This window comes from Trachymyrmex septentrionalis, unplaced genomic scaffold (genome assembly GCF_001594115.1).
Source record: "Trachymyrmex septentrionalis isolate Tsep2-gDNA-1 unplaced genomic scaffold, Tsep1.0 scaffold8, whole genome shotgun sequence".
In the NCBI taxonomy this organism is placed as follows: Eukaryota; Metazoa; Arthropoda; class Insecta; order Hymenoptera; family Formicidae; genus Trachymyrmex; species Trachymyrmex septentrionalis.
Genome location: NW_017305987.1, coordinates 227403 through 245636, shown reverse-complemented (window position 1 = coordinate 245636; position 18234 = coordinate 227403). Strand labels below are relative to the sequence as shown.

The following is an 18234-nucleotide window of genomic DNA, read 5'->3' as shown; positions in this document are numbered from 1 at the left end:
TATATATATATATATGTACTATTTCATTAGATATTAACAAAGCTGATTATATTATTTCATCTGAGATATTTATAAGGTAGTCTTCTCAGGTAACTGACGTGATCATATTGACGTTTACTGTAATGTCACCTCATTGCTCATTGAGTTTAATGCGCACTAATTCAATGTAATGTGAGTGACTGAAATCGCTATTAATTTAATCTAAATTCAGCATCGCATTGGTCTGTCGATTTTAAAACTCTTTTACGCGTACATTAAAACTTTTAGAATGAAATGTCATTCTAAAAAGTGAAATTTCACTCTTAATAAAGATCCCGGTAAAAAATTTTTCATGAATGTGTATAAATGTGTATAAACATACATAAACATCTATAATTATACATGAAAGATGTCCATATACATCCCTCTTTCTTTTGTAAAATTACTTTTTAATGTAATAGAAATAATAATAGTAATGTGAAAACATTAAAAATAATTAAAAGGGTAATTTTCACACTATTTGTTTTAGAAAAATTTGAAGAAATGTAAAAAAAATTACTGTAAAGTTATGCATAATTGTGTATGAGCAATTTTTTTTATGTTTTTTTTTTAAATTTATTTTTTTCTAAAACAATGCGAAAATTATCCCTTTAAATATTTTTTATGTTTTCGCATTATTATTATTAATTCTGTGAATTAAAAACTAAAAAGTAATTTTACAAAAGAAAGAAGGCTGTATGGACATATTTCATATATATGATTATACATGTTTATAGATACTTATGCATATGTATCTTTATGCATATTTATACATATTTATGCATGAAAAATTTAACCGGGGATTTTGAAATCTGAGGCACTTCTTTTTCACAACTGGCTCAATTTTCTCTCTTTAGAGTGAGATTCCACTTTAAAGAATTTAGAGAATAGTGAAATACATAAATGGCTGCTTTTAACCCCGCGCGAAACATAAAAGTCAGCTTTGTCCCTTTTTTCTTTCTTTTTTTTTTACAACCAAATTGTAGAGTTGCGTCAATGTGATGCGTAATAGAAAATCGTCAGAGAGACCGCAATCTTTTTTTTTTCTTCATCGACCTCCGCAACGCGAGCTCCCATTCTTTCAAAATGGTACGATCGCGTGCGCGAGGTCGCGAGGAAGAGAGCGTAGGTAGAGCATACGCTCCCGTTTCTGCACAATCTCCTTCATACATCGCTTTTTAACATCGGGATACTTCCGGAATGCGCCGTCGAAACTTGACTGAGCTCTGGTATGATCGAGCTCGTGCCGTTGAATTACAACTGGCTTCTACACTAATTGGACGAATCGACTTAAGGAACGCATGAAGAGTGTCTTCTATTTAGAAACACAAGTCGACACAGGTATTGTTCTGTGTTTGTTACTCATAGAATGTAAAGAAAAATATAACGACATTTGTGTCATTATAAATGGAAGGCATCCCAAGTCAAGAGAAAGTAAAAATGACTCTATTTTGACGACATAAAAATCAAACTGTGATGATTTTTTGTTTACACAAATTTGACTATTCAATATCATTTGGATTTTTTGTTAACTTTTGTTGGAAATAAAAACTATTCGCTAAAACGTTTGAAAAGCAAAAGTATCAAATAATTTTGAATAAATATCATAATGCTTTTCTTTATAGAAAAAAAAATCAGCATCCGAGGAATATTATCAACTGTACGATAAGGCCGAAGTCTCTTTTGACGCGATCGATAAAGATCTGGAGAACGTTGAAATCTTTGGTATTAATTGCGGAGAGAATCGTACGTGCATGTTCAATCCTTCCAATTATCTCCCGACGCCGCGTCTCTCGATCGGCGAACGTGTGCATGGAATTCGATACACTTCGAGATTCACGTACGTGAATCCTATGTAGTTCCGACAGAGATTTCTCGCGAAGATGAATCTCATCTCTGGCATAACACGAGCAGCAAGGTAGAAATTAAATGTACAAATTGCGTGCCAAGGGATAGGATCATCTACTCAAATAATATAACTGCATATATACAAGATCTTCCTCGAACAGCGATGCTTCAGATAGAAATTATATATAATTATATCAGAAGGACGTCATCTAAAAATGACAGGTAGTCATGATGATATCCTGATGATATTATTATGATTCCGCAGTGTTCTACACATCGAGAGATAATTTATTGAAGTATCTACAAATTTAGATACAGATCTGAAAATAATTGTATTGGACCAAAATTATTATGTAGGAAATTCAAGCAGAATGAGTAATGTTGCAAAAAGCTTTAACATTCTAGCAACCAGCTTCAGAATCCTACATGTGTAATTATGTAATAATATTTTGATGATTTGACAAAATTATTTTTAGATCTGCATTTAACTAAATTTTCAGATATTTTCAGAGCAAAAACATTCTTTCTCTGTTGGATTCCAACTAGCTTAATAAAATTTCTCTCTTTCTGCCCATTTTTTCTTTTTTTGAGCATCCTGCACAGAAGGAACAATTTTGCTGAAATATCTAAAAATTTAGATATAGATCTAAAATTAATTTTATTGGACCATCAAAAGTACAATATTATATATATAGGAAACTCAAAGCATAATGAGCAATATGTTGCAAAAAGTTTCAACATTCTAGCAACTACCAGCATTCTACAATATACAATATATATATATACCTAATTATTTTGATAATCTAACAAAATTGTTTTCAGATCTGTATCTATAAATTTTTTAATACTTCAGCAAAAAGTCCTCCGTTCTTATACCTGAGTACCTAAGTGTTTTGATACGAAGTTATTATATCCTATTATATCAAGCTCGTAGCTCACGATCGCTAGCTATTTTTTGTCTCGACCGTACCTCTGCATCCGCGCAACTTGCTGAATACATCTATTAAACTCGAGAATTGGAACATACGAATTATCACGTTTCCTCCTATTTCCTCTTTGTGTGCATCGCTCTCACGTAACGTCGAAGCGTAATGATTTTGCAGCTACGATTTCTCAATATGGATCCGAAGTTCGGTCGCTTCATCTCCCTGGGAATCTAGACAAGCACGTACGCTATCTTTCTCTCCATTACGAGGCGAGCGGGAATTCTGCAGGATGCCTATTGGGATACTATCATCGCTTCGTCTACGGACTACGACGAAGCGTGAGTACGGTGACCCAGAGGTGGATCGTTAACCGGCGAGTTACGTGTCGATCGGTAATACCTTGATGATTTCAAATGCTTCAGTTTATGCGCGCAGTTCTATTTTATGGAACTATTTACAGCATAGAATCGTGTTAGGATCGCGCAACTATATCAAATGCGTAATATTCCCGTGCGATCGCGAGCTTCGATCTCGCGGATTAGTTCTTTTACAACACGTCTTACGTAACTATCGAATCTTCGGCTAACCGGATCTGATTCTCAGTTATATACAATTATCCGAATATTCATCTTCTGATGATTCTGGGTCTAAATAAAAAGGCGCGCAATTTCTTCACGAGATAATAGCTCTCATTAATAACTGTTGCTGTAACTGGCGAGAAAGATAAACTTTCCACGTCACACGTGGGCACGTTTAGAACCCACGTTTCTGCGCAGGAGATCATCCCGGGTTGTCATCCAGGCACTCGCAATACTTAGCAACACCCAATTCCTGACCTAGCGCACACATGAATACTACGCACGGTCTTTGTATCGGTCGATGCGCTTCGGAGATGCTGTCAACGTATAATTGCGCAACGAGCCCATCGCAATGGCGACGGTGATGACGACTCCGCGGGTATAATTCCCGCATTGAAAGAGCCGATATAATTACAAGGGAGAAACGCGCGGCGAGTGCATACCAGCAACGTCATCGGCTCAGCTTTTCCACGCTTTCCCACCGCTTTCCTCCTTAGGATGTGCACCGAGAAATCAAATACTTCCCTGGTGAAAAAATTTCGCTGAAATTATTCCATGTTTTGGAAAACATTTCAGCGGAATTGCTGAAAATTTACTGAAAAATCGTTGACACTGAACTGAAATTATTTTGAAATTTCTCTGAAATTTTGTCGAAATTCCCATGTAGCACGAAATTTGCAGCAATATCGCTGCAAAATCTCTGCAATATTGCTGTAATATGCAATGTTGCAGCAGTATTGCTGCAACTTTTGTGCAACTTTGTGCTGTAGGGGATTTTTCTCTGAAATTTTTGCTGAAATTTTTCTGAAATATTGTGCTGCGAAGTGTATGAAAACGTGGAATAATTTCAGCGGAATTTTTCCACCAGGTTTCATTTAGTTCATTTAATAATAAGAAATTTTGAGAGATTTAATGACCATGTAACATACATATACTTTATACAAATATTAAGTTGTTTTAAATAGCGCTCTTTAATCTACATGATACGATATATCGTTTAGATAGTTTGCTTTACTTTTACAGCTTATTGCCTCAACCCTATCGCTTCGCTTTCATGCCAATCCCATTGATCGACCTTCAGATCCATTCGGAGATGCCTGTCGATCTGTATCAACCTGGCGTTACGCAATCACCCCTCATCTTAGCTCGATGAGATTCATCTCAACGACGGATGCCTCCTCCGCCACCCCCTCCGATGGTCCTCCCACCGTGCGTGTCTTCATCCAGTACTCTATCTCTTCTTCTCTCTTCTTCTCCTCTCGGCGTCTCTAGTCAACGAGGATTCGTTGGCGAATCTTCAAGGAACGCATCACCGGATTATATCCAGCCGTGGTGCCATCCCCGATTGCCTGTTGGAGGGTGGGAGGAAGACGATCCTCGCGCAGAACTAGTATATAAGCATGCTGAATCCGACCTGGATATGTGCAGATCAATTATCATAGTCGGTTTGGCGATACACGATTTCAACAGTGTGATTCAATAATATCTATTATCGATCGACGACGCGCAACCAACGAGATGAGATCGGTACGAGTCGCGCAATGGAAATCTCTTTAATTCGATTGTTGAAATTTGGAACGAGCCTCGGATCTTCTAGTCTCCGACTTAGTTAATTGCGACAGTTAATTGAAAATAGAATCTGTTAATTGCACACGAAATTTTATAAACGATTTTCCAACCAGCGGTACTATACGATTTCCGTTTACTGTGCAGAATGTCGTGTTTGAAAAAAAAAAATCTATAAATATCTAGTGTTTTTATTCGATTGCTTATTTTGTACTATTTTTATTTCCTTATATTGTACAATTTTTTTTATCCCTTTCGGCTTATTTCAACAGCTCTACATAGCATTGCTGGCCATCATTGGTACGTGCTATGCCGCAAGATTAGACACCACTTATCTTCCGCCTAGTAGTGCCGGAAGTGCAGGTGGACCAGGATTGATTCATCCTCCATCAGGACACGGTGGAGGTGGACCTATTAAACTTAGTGGCCCGAGTGGTTCAGGTGGTCCTGGTAGTCCAAGTAGTTTTGGTGGTCCAAGTAGTTTTGGTGGTCCAAGTGGTTATGGTGGTTCTAGTGGTCCTAGTGGTCATGGTGGGCCGGGTGGATTTGCTCCTGGGAGTGGTGGCGGCGCTTACGCAGGTGGTAAGTTTGAACAAAAGTATAATTACTGAATAAGAGAGGGAAGTAATTATTTTGTCTTATATGCTACTCTTCATAGTCATTTATTTATTTACTTGTATTTATTTGAATCTCAAGTTTCCATTACGATATTATTACATAAAGTTTAAGTTAGCTAGATCTTTTTTTTTAGAAATATTACATTATGATTTTCCTTGAAAATAGTTAATTTTTGAAAATGCAGCTTAGATATGTGACTTTTAATATTTTATTTCATATATTAGGCGGTGGACTAGGTGGTGGCCATGGTGGTGGCCATGGTGGTGGCCATGGTGGTGGCCATGGTAGTGGCCAACAAATACCCATTATTTCTTATACTAGTGAGAACACTGGTGACGGAAACTATCAATATAGTTATGAAACTGGAAATGGTATTACCGTGCAAGAAACAGGTCATCGGCAAGGTACGAGATTGCGTTTCCGTATTCGATTAAATTTATTAATTGTTTCATTACTGAAGTGGCTGTATATCAGTCTTGAACGAGCGATAGCTAAACAATGATTGCTTCTCATGCAAATCATGAAAGCGTCGTGTCGCAACGCGATGTAATCGGTGATAATGAGGACATTGTGTCAAAACAAATGCGTGCGGTGTTGCAGGAGAATCCGAATCGGTGAGCGGATCCTTTTCTTATACTGGTTCCGATGGTGTGCAATATTCGATCACGTATACGGCGGACGAATATGGTTTTCACCCTCAAGGCGCTCACTTGCCGACACCACCTCCGATTCCACCGGAAATTCAACGAGGTGTTGAATTAGCGCTCGCCGCCGAAGCTAGAGGAGAGAATCAAGATGGTGGTAGTGGAGGATATTCGCACGGAGGCAGTGGACATTTCAGCGGAGGTAGATTACAGGATTTCAATTAAATATATAAACAAACTTTTATAATTATGCATATTAATGTCTTAAGCATGACCTATTGATTATGAAATTATATCTCTTTATATTAGGAGGTGGCCATAGCGGCCACGGAAGCAGCGCCTATCAGGGACCAAGCTCATACCAGACAAGTTCAAGCGGTGGCTACCAATATTAGGCAACAGATTGGCGAGAATTATCATTTATGTGCATATCGCACACAGGCATGCATACTATTTTCGGTTTATCTATTTCATGTACATAATGATATATTCATGCAATTTTTTTATTTATATAAAGTGATATGACTTATTTATACCTACTTTCTAATTTTTCTTTTCTTAAAGTTGCTTTTGTGTAGCAGCGGTATTAAAGCACCTTATACATATACATGACACTATGCAATTGAGAACTAAACAACTGCGATAAATATGTTGTGTATTATTCTTTATATGCGCTTATTATATACATACATACACACACACTCGCGCGCGCGAGTGTATGTAAATCGTTTTACATATGTATATATAATAAAATATTAATAAATTAATATTGTAATCTAAATTTCTAATATTTTTGTTATTTATAAAAAAAAATTCTATTTACATAAAAATGCGTATCATAATAATTATTGCACTAATTTAAAGAAGTTGTAGTAATGATTAAATTCAATGTGATTAAATGTGATTAAATTCAATGACATTAAATTAATATTAAATTATTTTAATTTAATTTAAATTAAATATATTAACATTATTAATATTAATAAATATGATATTAAATTAGATACAATGTGTAAATTAGATACAATATAGATATTACAATTTTGTTAAATAAGATTATAATATAGTCAAATTTAACAACATATACAATTTGGAGTTAAAAATTAATTTTAAATTAAAAAATTTCTGTCTATTTAGTACCTACATCTTAAATATATTTCTACGTATATAAGACATAATAAGATATCCATTTTATACTGTTTCTGGATGACTAATAGCACAATTTGGAGATTTATTAGAGTCAATCATTTCAGCTCCTCTTGCAAACTGAATAAAAAGTTGTTCCAAAGTTGCAGATAGAACAGCGTAATCCTCGATGCAACTATATGTTTGCTTTAGATTCTTCATTGTATCATACATTTTTTCCCACGTTGTATTACAATCAGTTACATGATAGGCAAGAAAACCCTGCAAAAATTAATAGAAACTAATAGTAAGATAAAAGAATAAAACATTAAAGCAATCAATTGTTGTCTTTTAGGCGAAGCACTATCATTACCAAATTTTCATCTCTAATGTCGCATGTTAAAGTAGATTCAATAATTTTCTTTATACTGTTAACATCTTCGTCTGTTCGGCTTGGATTCAATTGTATATGAATATCATAACCCGCTCCAAATCGCTGCTTCAATTCTTGACTTGCACCAATACAAACTAATTCACCATTCACCATAATGACTAGTCGATTACAGAGTGCTTCACACTCTTCCATGCTGTTGAACAATATTATAATTTTAATATTCCGTTCAACAAAATGAATTATATTAAAATTTAAATTCAAATATTTTATTTCAAATTTTTGGACCCTAAAAGGTACCTGTGAGACGTAAGTATAACAGCCTGTCCTGCTGCCTGACACGACTGCAAAGTATTCCAAAGCGATCTTCTAGCTGCAGGATCGACGCCAGTTGTGGGCTCATCCAAAAGAACAAGAGTAGGATTACCAATGAGAGCTATCGCGATGTTTAAGCGTCTCTTATTACCACCGCTATAAGTACCACTTGGCTGCTTCATACAAGCAGTTAAATCTGAAATAACATATTATTCATATTTGCTTTTTTTACATGTTCTCTTTTTATAATTCTAAATCTATTATCGCAGTCAGTCACTTACTCAGTCTATTAATCCATTTATTAACTTCCAACTCTACGTTGGCCTTTGGTATACCGCGAAGACGAGCAAATAGTCGTAAATGATCAAAAGCGTTTAAGGAAGGTATTAAAGCATCAGTTTGTGGGCAGTATCCCATTTCAGAAAGATACTACAAAAAATAATCCTCTAATATTATAAACAATATAACACTAAAGAAATTACCGTATAAATTACTGTATAAGTTATTACCTTTGTCCTCTGTGCATGGATTTCTGCTTGTTTTAAGTACATTATGCCACTGTTAGACATTTCTTCTCCAGTTAGCATCCTAAAAGTTGTACTCTTTCCGGCGCCATTTACACCAAGCAATCCGAAACATTCCCGTGGTTTCACTCGAAAACTGATTTCTTTCACGGCCATTAACTTTCCATAGTATTTACTTAATTCATACACCAAGAAAAGACTGTTACCATCACTTATCGGACTTTGTAATGGTTCTAAATTAATAGTCTCTGTGGCACTTGATTTTAATTCTTCTTTCGTATTTACACCTGTACATAAAGTCATATATACATATTTTATATAAATTATAACATTTATCAATTAAATTCAATATTATAAAAACAATAGGCAACTAAGAGCTAGTACACAGTTATTATTAATGTACAATTCTTCTTTATTCTTCATCTATACATATAATTTTGTTAATATAGAATGGGATTTTAAATGGGTATTTATATATATTATATATAGATTTTACAAATTTTGACTTATTAAGAAGTGCCGTTCACGTAATCAAATAGAGAATTACTCTGAGTTGACTAATTACATCTACATTTAGAAAACAATTGCATTAAAATTATTAAACCTAATGTTACGAAGATGGTTACTGAAGAAAGCAGCCGAAACGTCGGAAATATATATGCAGGAGAAGAATAAAGAAGAATTGTAACGTACATTAATAATAACTGTACTAGCTCTTAGTTGCCTATTGTTTTTGTAATATTGTTTTTAATATTGAGAGCTCGATTAATTTATACTGATAAATTAAATTATCTATGAATCTATAACTTTTATATCTCATTTCTTAGAAAATACTAAAAATTATCTTACTTTGATTGTTGATTTTATTAATTTCTACCGCTACGGCAAGTTTCTCTTTTTTCACTTGATCATCCATTGTATCTTGCTCCTTTCTCAGTTTTGTACCAATCATCTTTGTGAGTAATTTCAACAGTAACTTTTCTTCCAAGATGATTAATAGAGCAAAATACAAAATTGGTGTTGTAGCTAGATATACTATACTTTCTTCAAAATTCATATCATCTTCAAAATTTTTGAAGTAAGATAGTTGATTTTTGCACACTCCATCTTTGCAATCCAAACCTAAAAAAAATTATAATAAAATAAATCATAAATTTTATCATTAATAGCAGCATAAAATTACATTTTAAATGAATATTATACAATCTCACCACAACAAGGATCCTTTGCAAGACAAACTATATCGTAAAGTATATCTGGTAGACGACGACATCTTGCATTCTGTACTGCTATGTTGAAAAAAGATAGTTGACCATGGAACAAACTTACGTACGGAATCAGACGGAAGATTCTCTTTTGTAGAATGTGTAACGGACTAAGCCAATCAAAATTACCTAGTACTTGATGTAGAACATATTGTATTATAACTGAAATAAAGTTAAAATTGAGTTTATTTCTTTTTATATATAGTATTTGCATTTTTAATAGAACAATTAGTTTCACACTTAATATACCCATTGAAATTTTTAATATCTTATAAATATTTAATATCTTATATTACAGCAAGCTTACCAAGGCCAATAGGTGCAACACCCAAAATGGTTATTATAGTACTTCTTGATTTATTCATAAAACTGAATAAATATACAAGAAATAAAACGTTAATACCAAATAATTCCAGAGTCAATATCAAGTATACTGTAAAAAAAGCAAATAAATATACAAAGAGATAAAATATATATTATATTAATTAGTATTGGACATAATTTAGAATAAGAACTTACGTATTTCTACTTTATAATACAGACGAATATCAAGAATAACATCCATGATGTAGAGCGCTAAAGTAATTAGCAATACACCTATTGTAAATATCAGAAAATCGAAAGCGAACATTGTACTCCAGTATGATAGAGAAGTGACACCGGTCATACGCTGGAGTTGCTTAACTTTCGTCGCTGTTTCTTGTAAAGGATGTATTACGAAAAGTGACATAGTGGGAAAGAAAAACATACAGAATAGCAAAACACGCGACATCGAATCTGCTTCGGGCAATTGTATTTGAGATGAAAACATCATATTCGGTAATTGTTGTCTAGACGCAATAATTGAATATTCATCGCCAGCAAAAGCTTTAATGAATGAATTACTTAAAAGATTCACTGTTAACGGCACGCTGTGAATTGCTATGCCGGAATAAAAACCGTTAGCCCATATATTATTTTCAGTGTCATTAAATTCAGCAGATACGATAAGATTGTTTCGGTATTCCACAAGATTCTTAGAAGAATTCAGGAGAGCTAAAAGAATAATACATAAAAAAATTATCATTCAGACAAATGTATTATCATTATACAAAATTACATAATAATACAATACACTTACCGCTTGTAACACTTATGTCTGACGCTACACGTTCTGCTTCGCCGCCCACATTCTGAACAATATTTCTATATTTCTGAGCAATTGGTTCGTTGTTTGATGAATATAAAGCTTTGGGATATCTGTACATATCAAGTTTTAATGGAACAATATCTGTGGAATCGGTTGGTAAACTATAACTTAAGGCCATTAGAAACACCGAAAAAATGGGAAGAATTAGCTGAAAATATCAATGACATGTTAATAAAAGAAACTTTTCAATTTCAAAGTAAAAAATACAAAGAATATCATCGAAGATATCTGAGTTTTGTATTAGTGAAGCATATATTAAGGAGAGAAATACATACAATCGTCAACAAGCTAGTTAGATTCTTTCTTGTGTATGTAAATTTCTTACAAAATAATGCTGATATTGTTTGTGTGCATAGTTCAGTGCCTGTAACTTTCTGTAATGGTGCTGTAAATAATTCATTAAGATGTTTTCCACTATCTTCACTTCTCACAATCCTACAACCAATAATGAAGAAAATAGTAATAAAATAAAAATATAAAACATATTTCAACAAACATACTTTAAAAATACTTGTTCCAAAGTAATCAGTGACACGCTTATTCCAGTCACGCCTAATTTTTTCTTTTCGCTTTCTACTTTGTCCAGTGATTGTGGCAAAGAATCAGTATATGGAACATTTAAAACGATCTTTTCACTATCAACACTAAGCTGTTGTGTTCTTGAGTCAAATTTACTTATGACTTTTTCGGGAACACACCAAGACTTTGTCGACAATGTAACTTCAATATGTCCATGACCTAAAACAGAAAAGTTAATTTACAAAACAATTATTTAAATTAAGGCAAACGTCCCAGTGACCGGACCTGTGACATGTACCTGTGTCCAGACGTTTACACAAAATATTATTTCTTTTTATACTATTATTAATCTCGAATGCTCTTTAATATATTATAATTTAATCTTTAAATACAATTAAATTATAATATTGTAATAAAAGAAAACATTTAAGAAATAAATAACAATAAATTTTGTGTATATGTCGGATGTAGGACAATGTCCAGTTACTGGGCACTATTTATTATATTTTGTTTAAATATCAGTAAACATATTATCATACCATACTGTTTCTTCAAAAACATTGCAGTGCCATAACTTCTAAGACGACCAGTGTGCATTATCGCGATTCTGTCACCAAGTATATCAGCCTCTTCCATATTATGTGTACTAATTAATATTGTTTTCTCTCCTCTAAGTTTCTATACAAGACAATATTAATATAAAATATGTAACATAATGTAATATATATGTATGCACAACTTTTAAAATAATTGAATAATTGAATTAAATTTTTTGTACTTACTAATATAATATCCCATGTATCTCTTCTGGTTTCAGGATCCATTCCTGATGTTGGCTCATCCAAAATTATGATCTAAATACAAATTTATTTTATATAGATATATAATATTTATATATACTGATATAATTATATAATGCATCATTCATTACATCTCTATTTTAGAACTTACGCTAGCATCGCCAATAAGAGCCATTCCAAGGCACAGTCTTCTTTGTTGACCACCAGAAAGTTTACTAGGTAGAAAATCTTTTTTTTCGGAAAGCTTCAATTTATCAAGCAAATTAAGAACATCCTTTTTAATTTCGTTTCTGGTTTTATTTTTAGCTTTCAACTGCCATAACATAAAAATGCAATAGACAATTAATATATTGTTTGATTGCTTTTATTCCATAAAAATTATTATTATTCTCACCAAGCCAAAGAATTCTATTTGTTCAAATACATTTAAATCTGGAAAAACCATATTTTCTTGAGGACATAGCCCTAAATCATTTCTAATACTATTTAAGTGCTTTCTTATATTTTTGCCATTTATGAAGACTTTCCCTTCTGTTTCGCTGGTCACACCTATAAAATATAAATATAGTAAGAGTATCACCCATAAAATGACGTTCTCACTAAGAACTATCTCACAATACAAAGTAATACCTGTTAATATAGACATAAGTGTAGTTTTGCCTGCTCCATTGTGTCCAAGCAAAGCAGTAATTTGTCCTTTGTAAAAGTCTACCGATACTCCTTTTAGAGCATGAACTTTCTAAAATATAACAACGTGACAGTATTCAAATATAATAAAAATAGAAAATTCTTTTCATATAAACTTACGGATTTTCGTAACCAGCTTGTCGTATAAGACTTTTTAAGATCACGTATTTGTATTCCAGGTGTAAGTGCACTACCGAATACTGGCTCAAAATCTTTATTAGTCTTATCGTAATCAAATTCAGTAGCTTCATCATCAAGAGCTACTTTGTTCTTTTTGATACACTAAAATATAACGTAAAAATTATATCTCATATACACACATAGCATTTTTCTTCAATATTAGATCTATGCATAAGTTCATCATTTTTAACAAATCGTGATTTAGTCGACTTACAGTCGACTGATCTATGCCAAGTATTTCTGGGAAGTCTTGCATCACAGCTGGATTTTCGTCAAGCAGGGCATGCTCTACATTGTCAGTTTCCTTGGCACGACATGATCTCAATCGAACGTTAGTATTAATATCAAAATCAATATTCCGGAAGCATTTGTATGACTTTTTACACATCCTTACTGACACGTCCTCATCATACAAAATTCTTTTAGTTTCAGCAATCTTTTTTTTATTAAAAAACGGAAGCATGCAGCAAAAATGAAATTTGTCACAGTTCATCTAAAACGAAGGACAAAACAAAGACTGTACAAACAAAATTCACAAAAATTTCCCGCGCACCAAGCAGATGCTGGATAAGTCACGTACATATTGCAAAAGAGCGTATGCGCAGTTTTTTTAAACAGATTATTAATACGCAAAATTGACCGTACGAACTTATGCACAGATTTAGTACTATGTATAATTCTTGCATAAACTTGCCTTCAAAAAATATAATGGATCCTTTCGGACTCCATATTTACCGGGAAGTACAGCATTTACATATACTGCAAGTGTAAAATGTATCACAGCACCCAAAATTGAAAAAAGAAATATAAAACCTGGACTTCCTATGATACCATATTCTGTTTCTCCAGAAACAAACAAATTATGCCACTGAATACCAATTACTAAAAGAAACAAATAAAACAATACATACAATCCTTTAAAGTTTTTAAAATTAACTATTAATGTAGAGGGTGGTTTAAATATAAATTACTTTTTTAATGTAAATCAACGCGGACATGTTTACACTGATTGTAATAAGTAAGGGTGTCTGTTTCCACTCTACATAATGGACTCGCAGCAGCTATTTCTGTAATCGATGTTACGACATCCGAACAAATAGTAGAGAATATCATTGTATACTTGCGCCTTCTCCGAACTATCTATGTAGTTTACGTAAAATTTCGATGGTTTTAATATTTTTGTTTGCAAGAAATTTAGTTAACGTATGAACAACGTGTTATATAATGCACCGATATTATTTGTTCAGACATCGCAACAACTACTTTAGAACCAACTGCCATAGTACACAACTAGACAGTGAACACACTCATTTGTTGTTTAGTGTAAGTACATCTATCAATGCTGATTTGTATTCATACAAAAAATTCTCATTCATATTTGAAGATTTGAACCATCCTCATAATTACATAAATATATTGACAATAATTGCTTACATTTGCTTTCATGAGCATTCGATTCTTGAAAAAGTCTATGAAGCATAATATTTGGAAATATTATACCAAAATATGGTATAACGCCGAAAACTTCTTGCCTTGCCATATTTTGATGAAATGATATTGCTGCCATATAAATGATAGCTAAGGCAATTGTCACAAATCGTGCTGTAAAAGGATATTAAGATTATAATTTGTGCGCACTTCAGTAATTATTCATTTTACAGAAAGATATCTACGTTTTGAGAAATATGCTGCAATATGCATGCCAAATGTTATAAGATGAGCGATGTGTGCAGTAAATAAGAGCCAAAATATAAACGCATTTCCATATTCCAACAAGGCCTCAACATTATTAGAAAAAGTATTCTTAAATAATATAATTATTGGTATTATATAAATAATGCTCATTAATATTCCTGTAATTAACCAGCTAAGCAAATTGTAGACCAATTTGACTCCATTCATTGCCATTAAAACCTGAAAATAATAAAACAAATAAATATTTTTTCGTGATTAAAAATGTACAAAAAATATAAAGAAAGAATAATATACTAACATTTATGCCAATAAACTTTTCTTTTGATGCATAGTTAGTTTCCACACAAAGTGTAATCAAAAAAATTGTAACTCCAAGTGAAACAATTATTATACGAAATACTGTATCAACCATATCGATTTTAACATATGGTGGATAAGGCATTCTTTGTATTGACATCTGAAAAATAACATCACAAAATAATTAAAAATATCCCATCATATCACAGCCATGTATTATTCACCTGTTTCTATATACATTTGTCACAGTAAATATTCAAATTTGTAAAACATTTTAATAATAAATTAATTATTAAAATATATTTATATATTCTTTTTAACATATACCTTTATGTTAGAGTCTGGTGCTACTTGTTTTATAAATGCTTCATCCAAACAGATCTGAACTTGAATAAATGGCATCATTTCGAAATATATCGAAGTTGATGCACTAATATGTTCACCTGTTAATAAGTTTTGGTACAAAGAATTTGGAATCTTCCACGAGTGTCTCAGTTTATATTTTATGGTAGGTTGATCATATTGTTTAAAAATAACAGCCACTGCAGAAAGTATTGGATTTTGTGCCTGAGACCGTGTGTAAACATTTACTACTTCACTTTCATTAGCAAAACTATTCATATCTATATAAAAACAAAAAAGATATTATTTTAATGTCATAAACTACTAAAAGGCTATTTATATTTCTCAATCTCCATTTTATACTTACTTTCAGGCAGGAGACGAAGACAATGTCTAACGGATTCCATAATTTTATCTGTATATGCATTTTTTGGTACATAATATACTTTATTTAAAGCATTATCAATTCTTTTCATTAACTCATCTTGTGTATATAGAGGATAATGTGTGCTGACGTTCACTACAACTGGGGGCTGAACGCTGAAATCTCTCACAGCTTGCAATAATGTGAATACTATGATAGGTACTAAAGCTTGTAAGAAAATCGTCATACGCCAATGCCTTTTGCGTATTATCATATTTTTATACATCAACAAGCCAAAAATTTTCCATCCGCTAGCCATTTTTATATCTTGATATATTTCAACTTTATTTCAAATGTGAAAAATGTTTATTAGCGGGCTGTATTCAAATATCTACAAATAGTGTATACACTACTTTGCCATTGAAAGTACACGAAGGCTCTTGAATAAATTATTGGAATTATTGACGTGTTGGCTTCAACTTAAGGCATATATCTCATATATGAACTATACTGCGTTGATCATTAAAATGTGGAAATCTATATTTATAATGTAGTAGTTTTTGCGATATCACATAAAGAAATGTAATTTATTGTTTCTTCTTTATATATTAAGTCCAGTGTTTCTGGGATACTTGTTGTCATAACAAATTTTACCTAAACATCATAACCAATCATGAGTCATAGTATGAGTCTCAAGTAAAAATATAGAACATACATAATATTCAAAAGGTCATGATATTATTCATGACTTTAATAATTACTATAATAATTTAAATTTCAATCTAACTTTAATAATTATCAATAATATAACAAAGATTATTCGGCAGTTTTTAAATTAGATAAAATCAAACAGTTGGATATCATATCAAATACTGAAAACTATGTAAGAAAATATGCAAAGAATTTCCATAAAACATGAATTTATGACCGATAAGATAAATGACAAAAGCCTACAATCTCTCTCTTAAAAATTCGTCTGTCAAATTTACATGAGACTTCACTGTGTTCATTTAAACATGACAAGAACAGAAACATATTTCCGAATTATATATTTAATTTGTTAAAATTTTCAACTTACTTGCGTATGCCAACTGTACATTGCTAGACGTTGCATCAAAATGAACTTGCAATTTAGATAACACATGGGAATCGATACTCGCTCGTTTGTTCAATTTCCACGTCCTTATCATTAGGAATGCAAAAAAAAAAGACATAATGGGAGCTATTATATGTACGATAACGATTTGACAACTGTATGCAATATGGCAATAAACATATACTCACGAGAACTGTCACATTTCGCACCAGTTTTCCGGAGACATTCAATAGCGAAGTTGTACGCCTTATAAAGCTTCATCTTATCACGTTATCAAAGACAATGATAATTTTGCGACGCGTTATATTTAAACATTTAATTACAACGCGTCGCATAGCATCAATAGCGTACGCCAGCACTCAACGTCATACCAGGAAATGCCTCGTCAATTACTCGACGCTCACTGTTGAATTGCTATGACAAAAATGCGGGTGCGATAACGTATCATATAGAGGGGAAACTGTACGTAATAGAATATATTGTTACATTCAATGTAGTTGCAAGTACTGAAGATCTATAGTACATGTAACGTGAACTATAGATTTTCCATAGTTCTACACTCGCAGTAAATAACGGGACGTACCCACAGCCTTGCATGGCCTTTAATTCCTACGTATGCCATATGGTCGATGAAATACTATTAAATACTTCCCATTTATACCCGTTTCTGCTAATGTAGTTTAAATAATTTCTAGTTTCTGAAAAAATTAGGAAAAGATGGAGAATAAATTGGACTGTAAATTAATAATCTACATTGATAGAAACGAACATTACTAGGTGCCCTCCATTTAAGACCTTTGTGAAGGTTCAGGTCTGTTTTCTGTGGCTGAACTGGTGTACACTTTTGGAACTTAAAATGAGATAGATACACGTTTAATATTTGGTGAAAGCGAGAAAGAGAGTGCAGTCTAGTGCAGGAATAAAGAGACCTTCAGTGACATAAGTTGACACAAATGTCATTCTATCTTTTTTTTGCATTCTATGAGTAACAAAGACAGAATGATATTTGTGTGCCCGGCAAACGAGAATGGATTGAAATGGACTCAGATTTTCAGAAATATTGATTCACAAATGTTAAGATGAATGCTTTTCAATCCTGAATGCATTTTTATTCATTTATAGGAATTTCATGGAGCATATCTCTACGCCTTTCATTCTAAAAATAATATTAGCTTTTTCTGTGCATTTGTGAATACCGTTCATTTCAAAATTTTGAATAGGAAATGCAGTTTTTCAATCCAATTGCA

General features: G+C 32.6%; 2 protein-coding genes across 2 annotated transcripts; one reads left to right on the top strand and one right to left on the bottom strand.

The window, feature by feature from the left end:
* Positions 1 to 4782: 4782 nt before the first annotated feature.
* Positions 4783 to 6954, top strand: LOC108754412 (pupal cuticle protein 20-like). Its single transcript, XM_018496660.1, has 5 exons — positions 4783 to 4897; positions 5209 to 5518; positions 5779 to 5958; positions 6155 to 6400; positions 6508 to 6954. The coding sequence occupies exons 1-5, from the start codon at positions 4889 to 4891 to the stop codon at positions 6591 to 6593; spliced, it is 831 nt and encodes a 276-aa protein (XP_018352162.1). The 5' UTR covers positions 4783 to 4888; the 3' UTR covers positions 6594 to 6954.
* A 374-nt stretch (positions 6955 to 7328) lies between these two features.
* On the bottom strand, positions 7329 to 17401 carry LOC108754557 (retinal-specific ATP-binding cassette transporter-like). Its single transcript, XM_018496967.1, has 26 exons — positions 17176 to 17401; positions 16970 to 17073; positions 15895 to 16545; positions 15513 to 15808; positions 15187 to 15345; positions 14867 to 15107; positions 14628 to 14795; positions 13888 to 14075; positions 13134 to 13295; positions 12957 to 13065; positions 12721 to 12875; positions 12478 to 12639; positions 12309 to 12380; positions 12066 to 12204; positions 11508 to 11745; positions 11283 to 11442; positions 10939 to 11155; positions 10338 to 10853; positions 10126 to 10251; positions 9765 to 9980; positions 9403 to 9675; positions 8539 to 8840; positions 8311 to 8458; positions 8015 to 8225; positions 7697 to 7910; positions 7329 to 7605 (listed from the first exon to the last, which is right to left on the bottom strand). The coding sequence occupies exons 3-26, from the start codon at positions 16208 to 16210 to the stop codon at positions 7390 to 7392; spliced, it is 5004 nt and encodes a 1667-aa protein (XP_018352469.1). The 5' UTR covers positions 16211 to 16545; positions 16970 to 17073; positions 17176 to 17401; the 3' UTR covers positions 7329 to 7389.
* Between the last annotated feature and the right edge of the window lie 833 nt (positions 17402 to 18234).

Coding starts and splice junctions, on each gene's coding strand:
- LOC108754412 (XM_018496660.1), top strand. Junction 5,519..5,778: donor TGGCGGCGCTTACGCAGGTG/GTAAGTTTGAAC, acceptor TTCATATATTAG/GCGGTGGACTAGGTGGTGGC. Junction 6,401..6,507: donor CAGTGGACATTTCAGCGGAG/GTAGATTACAGG, acceptor TCTTTATATTAG/GAGGTGGCCATAGCGGCCAC.
- LOC108754557 (XM_018496967.1), bottom strand. CDS start 16,210: ATGGCTAGCGGATGGAAAATTTTTGGCTTGTTGATGTATAAAAATATG. Junction 13,066..13,133: donor CAAGCTGGTTACGAAAATCC/GTAAGTTTATAT, acceptor GTTATATTTTAG/AAAGTTCATGCTCTAAAAGG. Junction 12,640..12,720: donor AAATAGAATTCTTTGGCTTG/GTGAGAATAATA, acceptor ATGTTATGGCAG/TTGAAAGCTAAAAATAAAAC.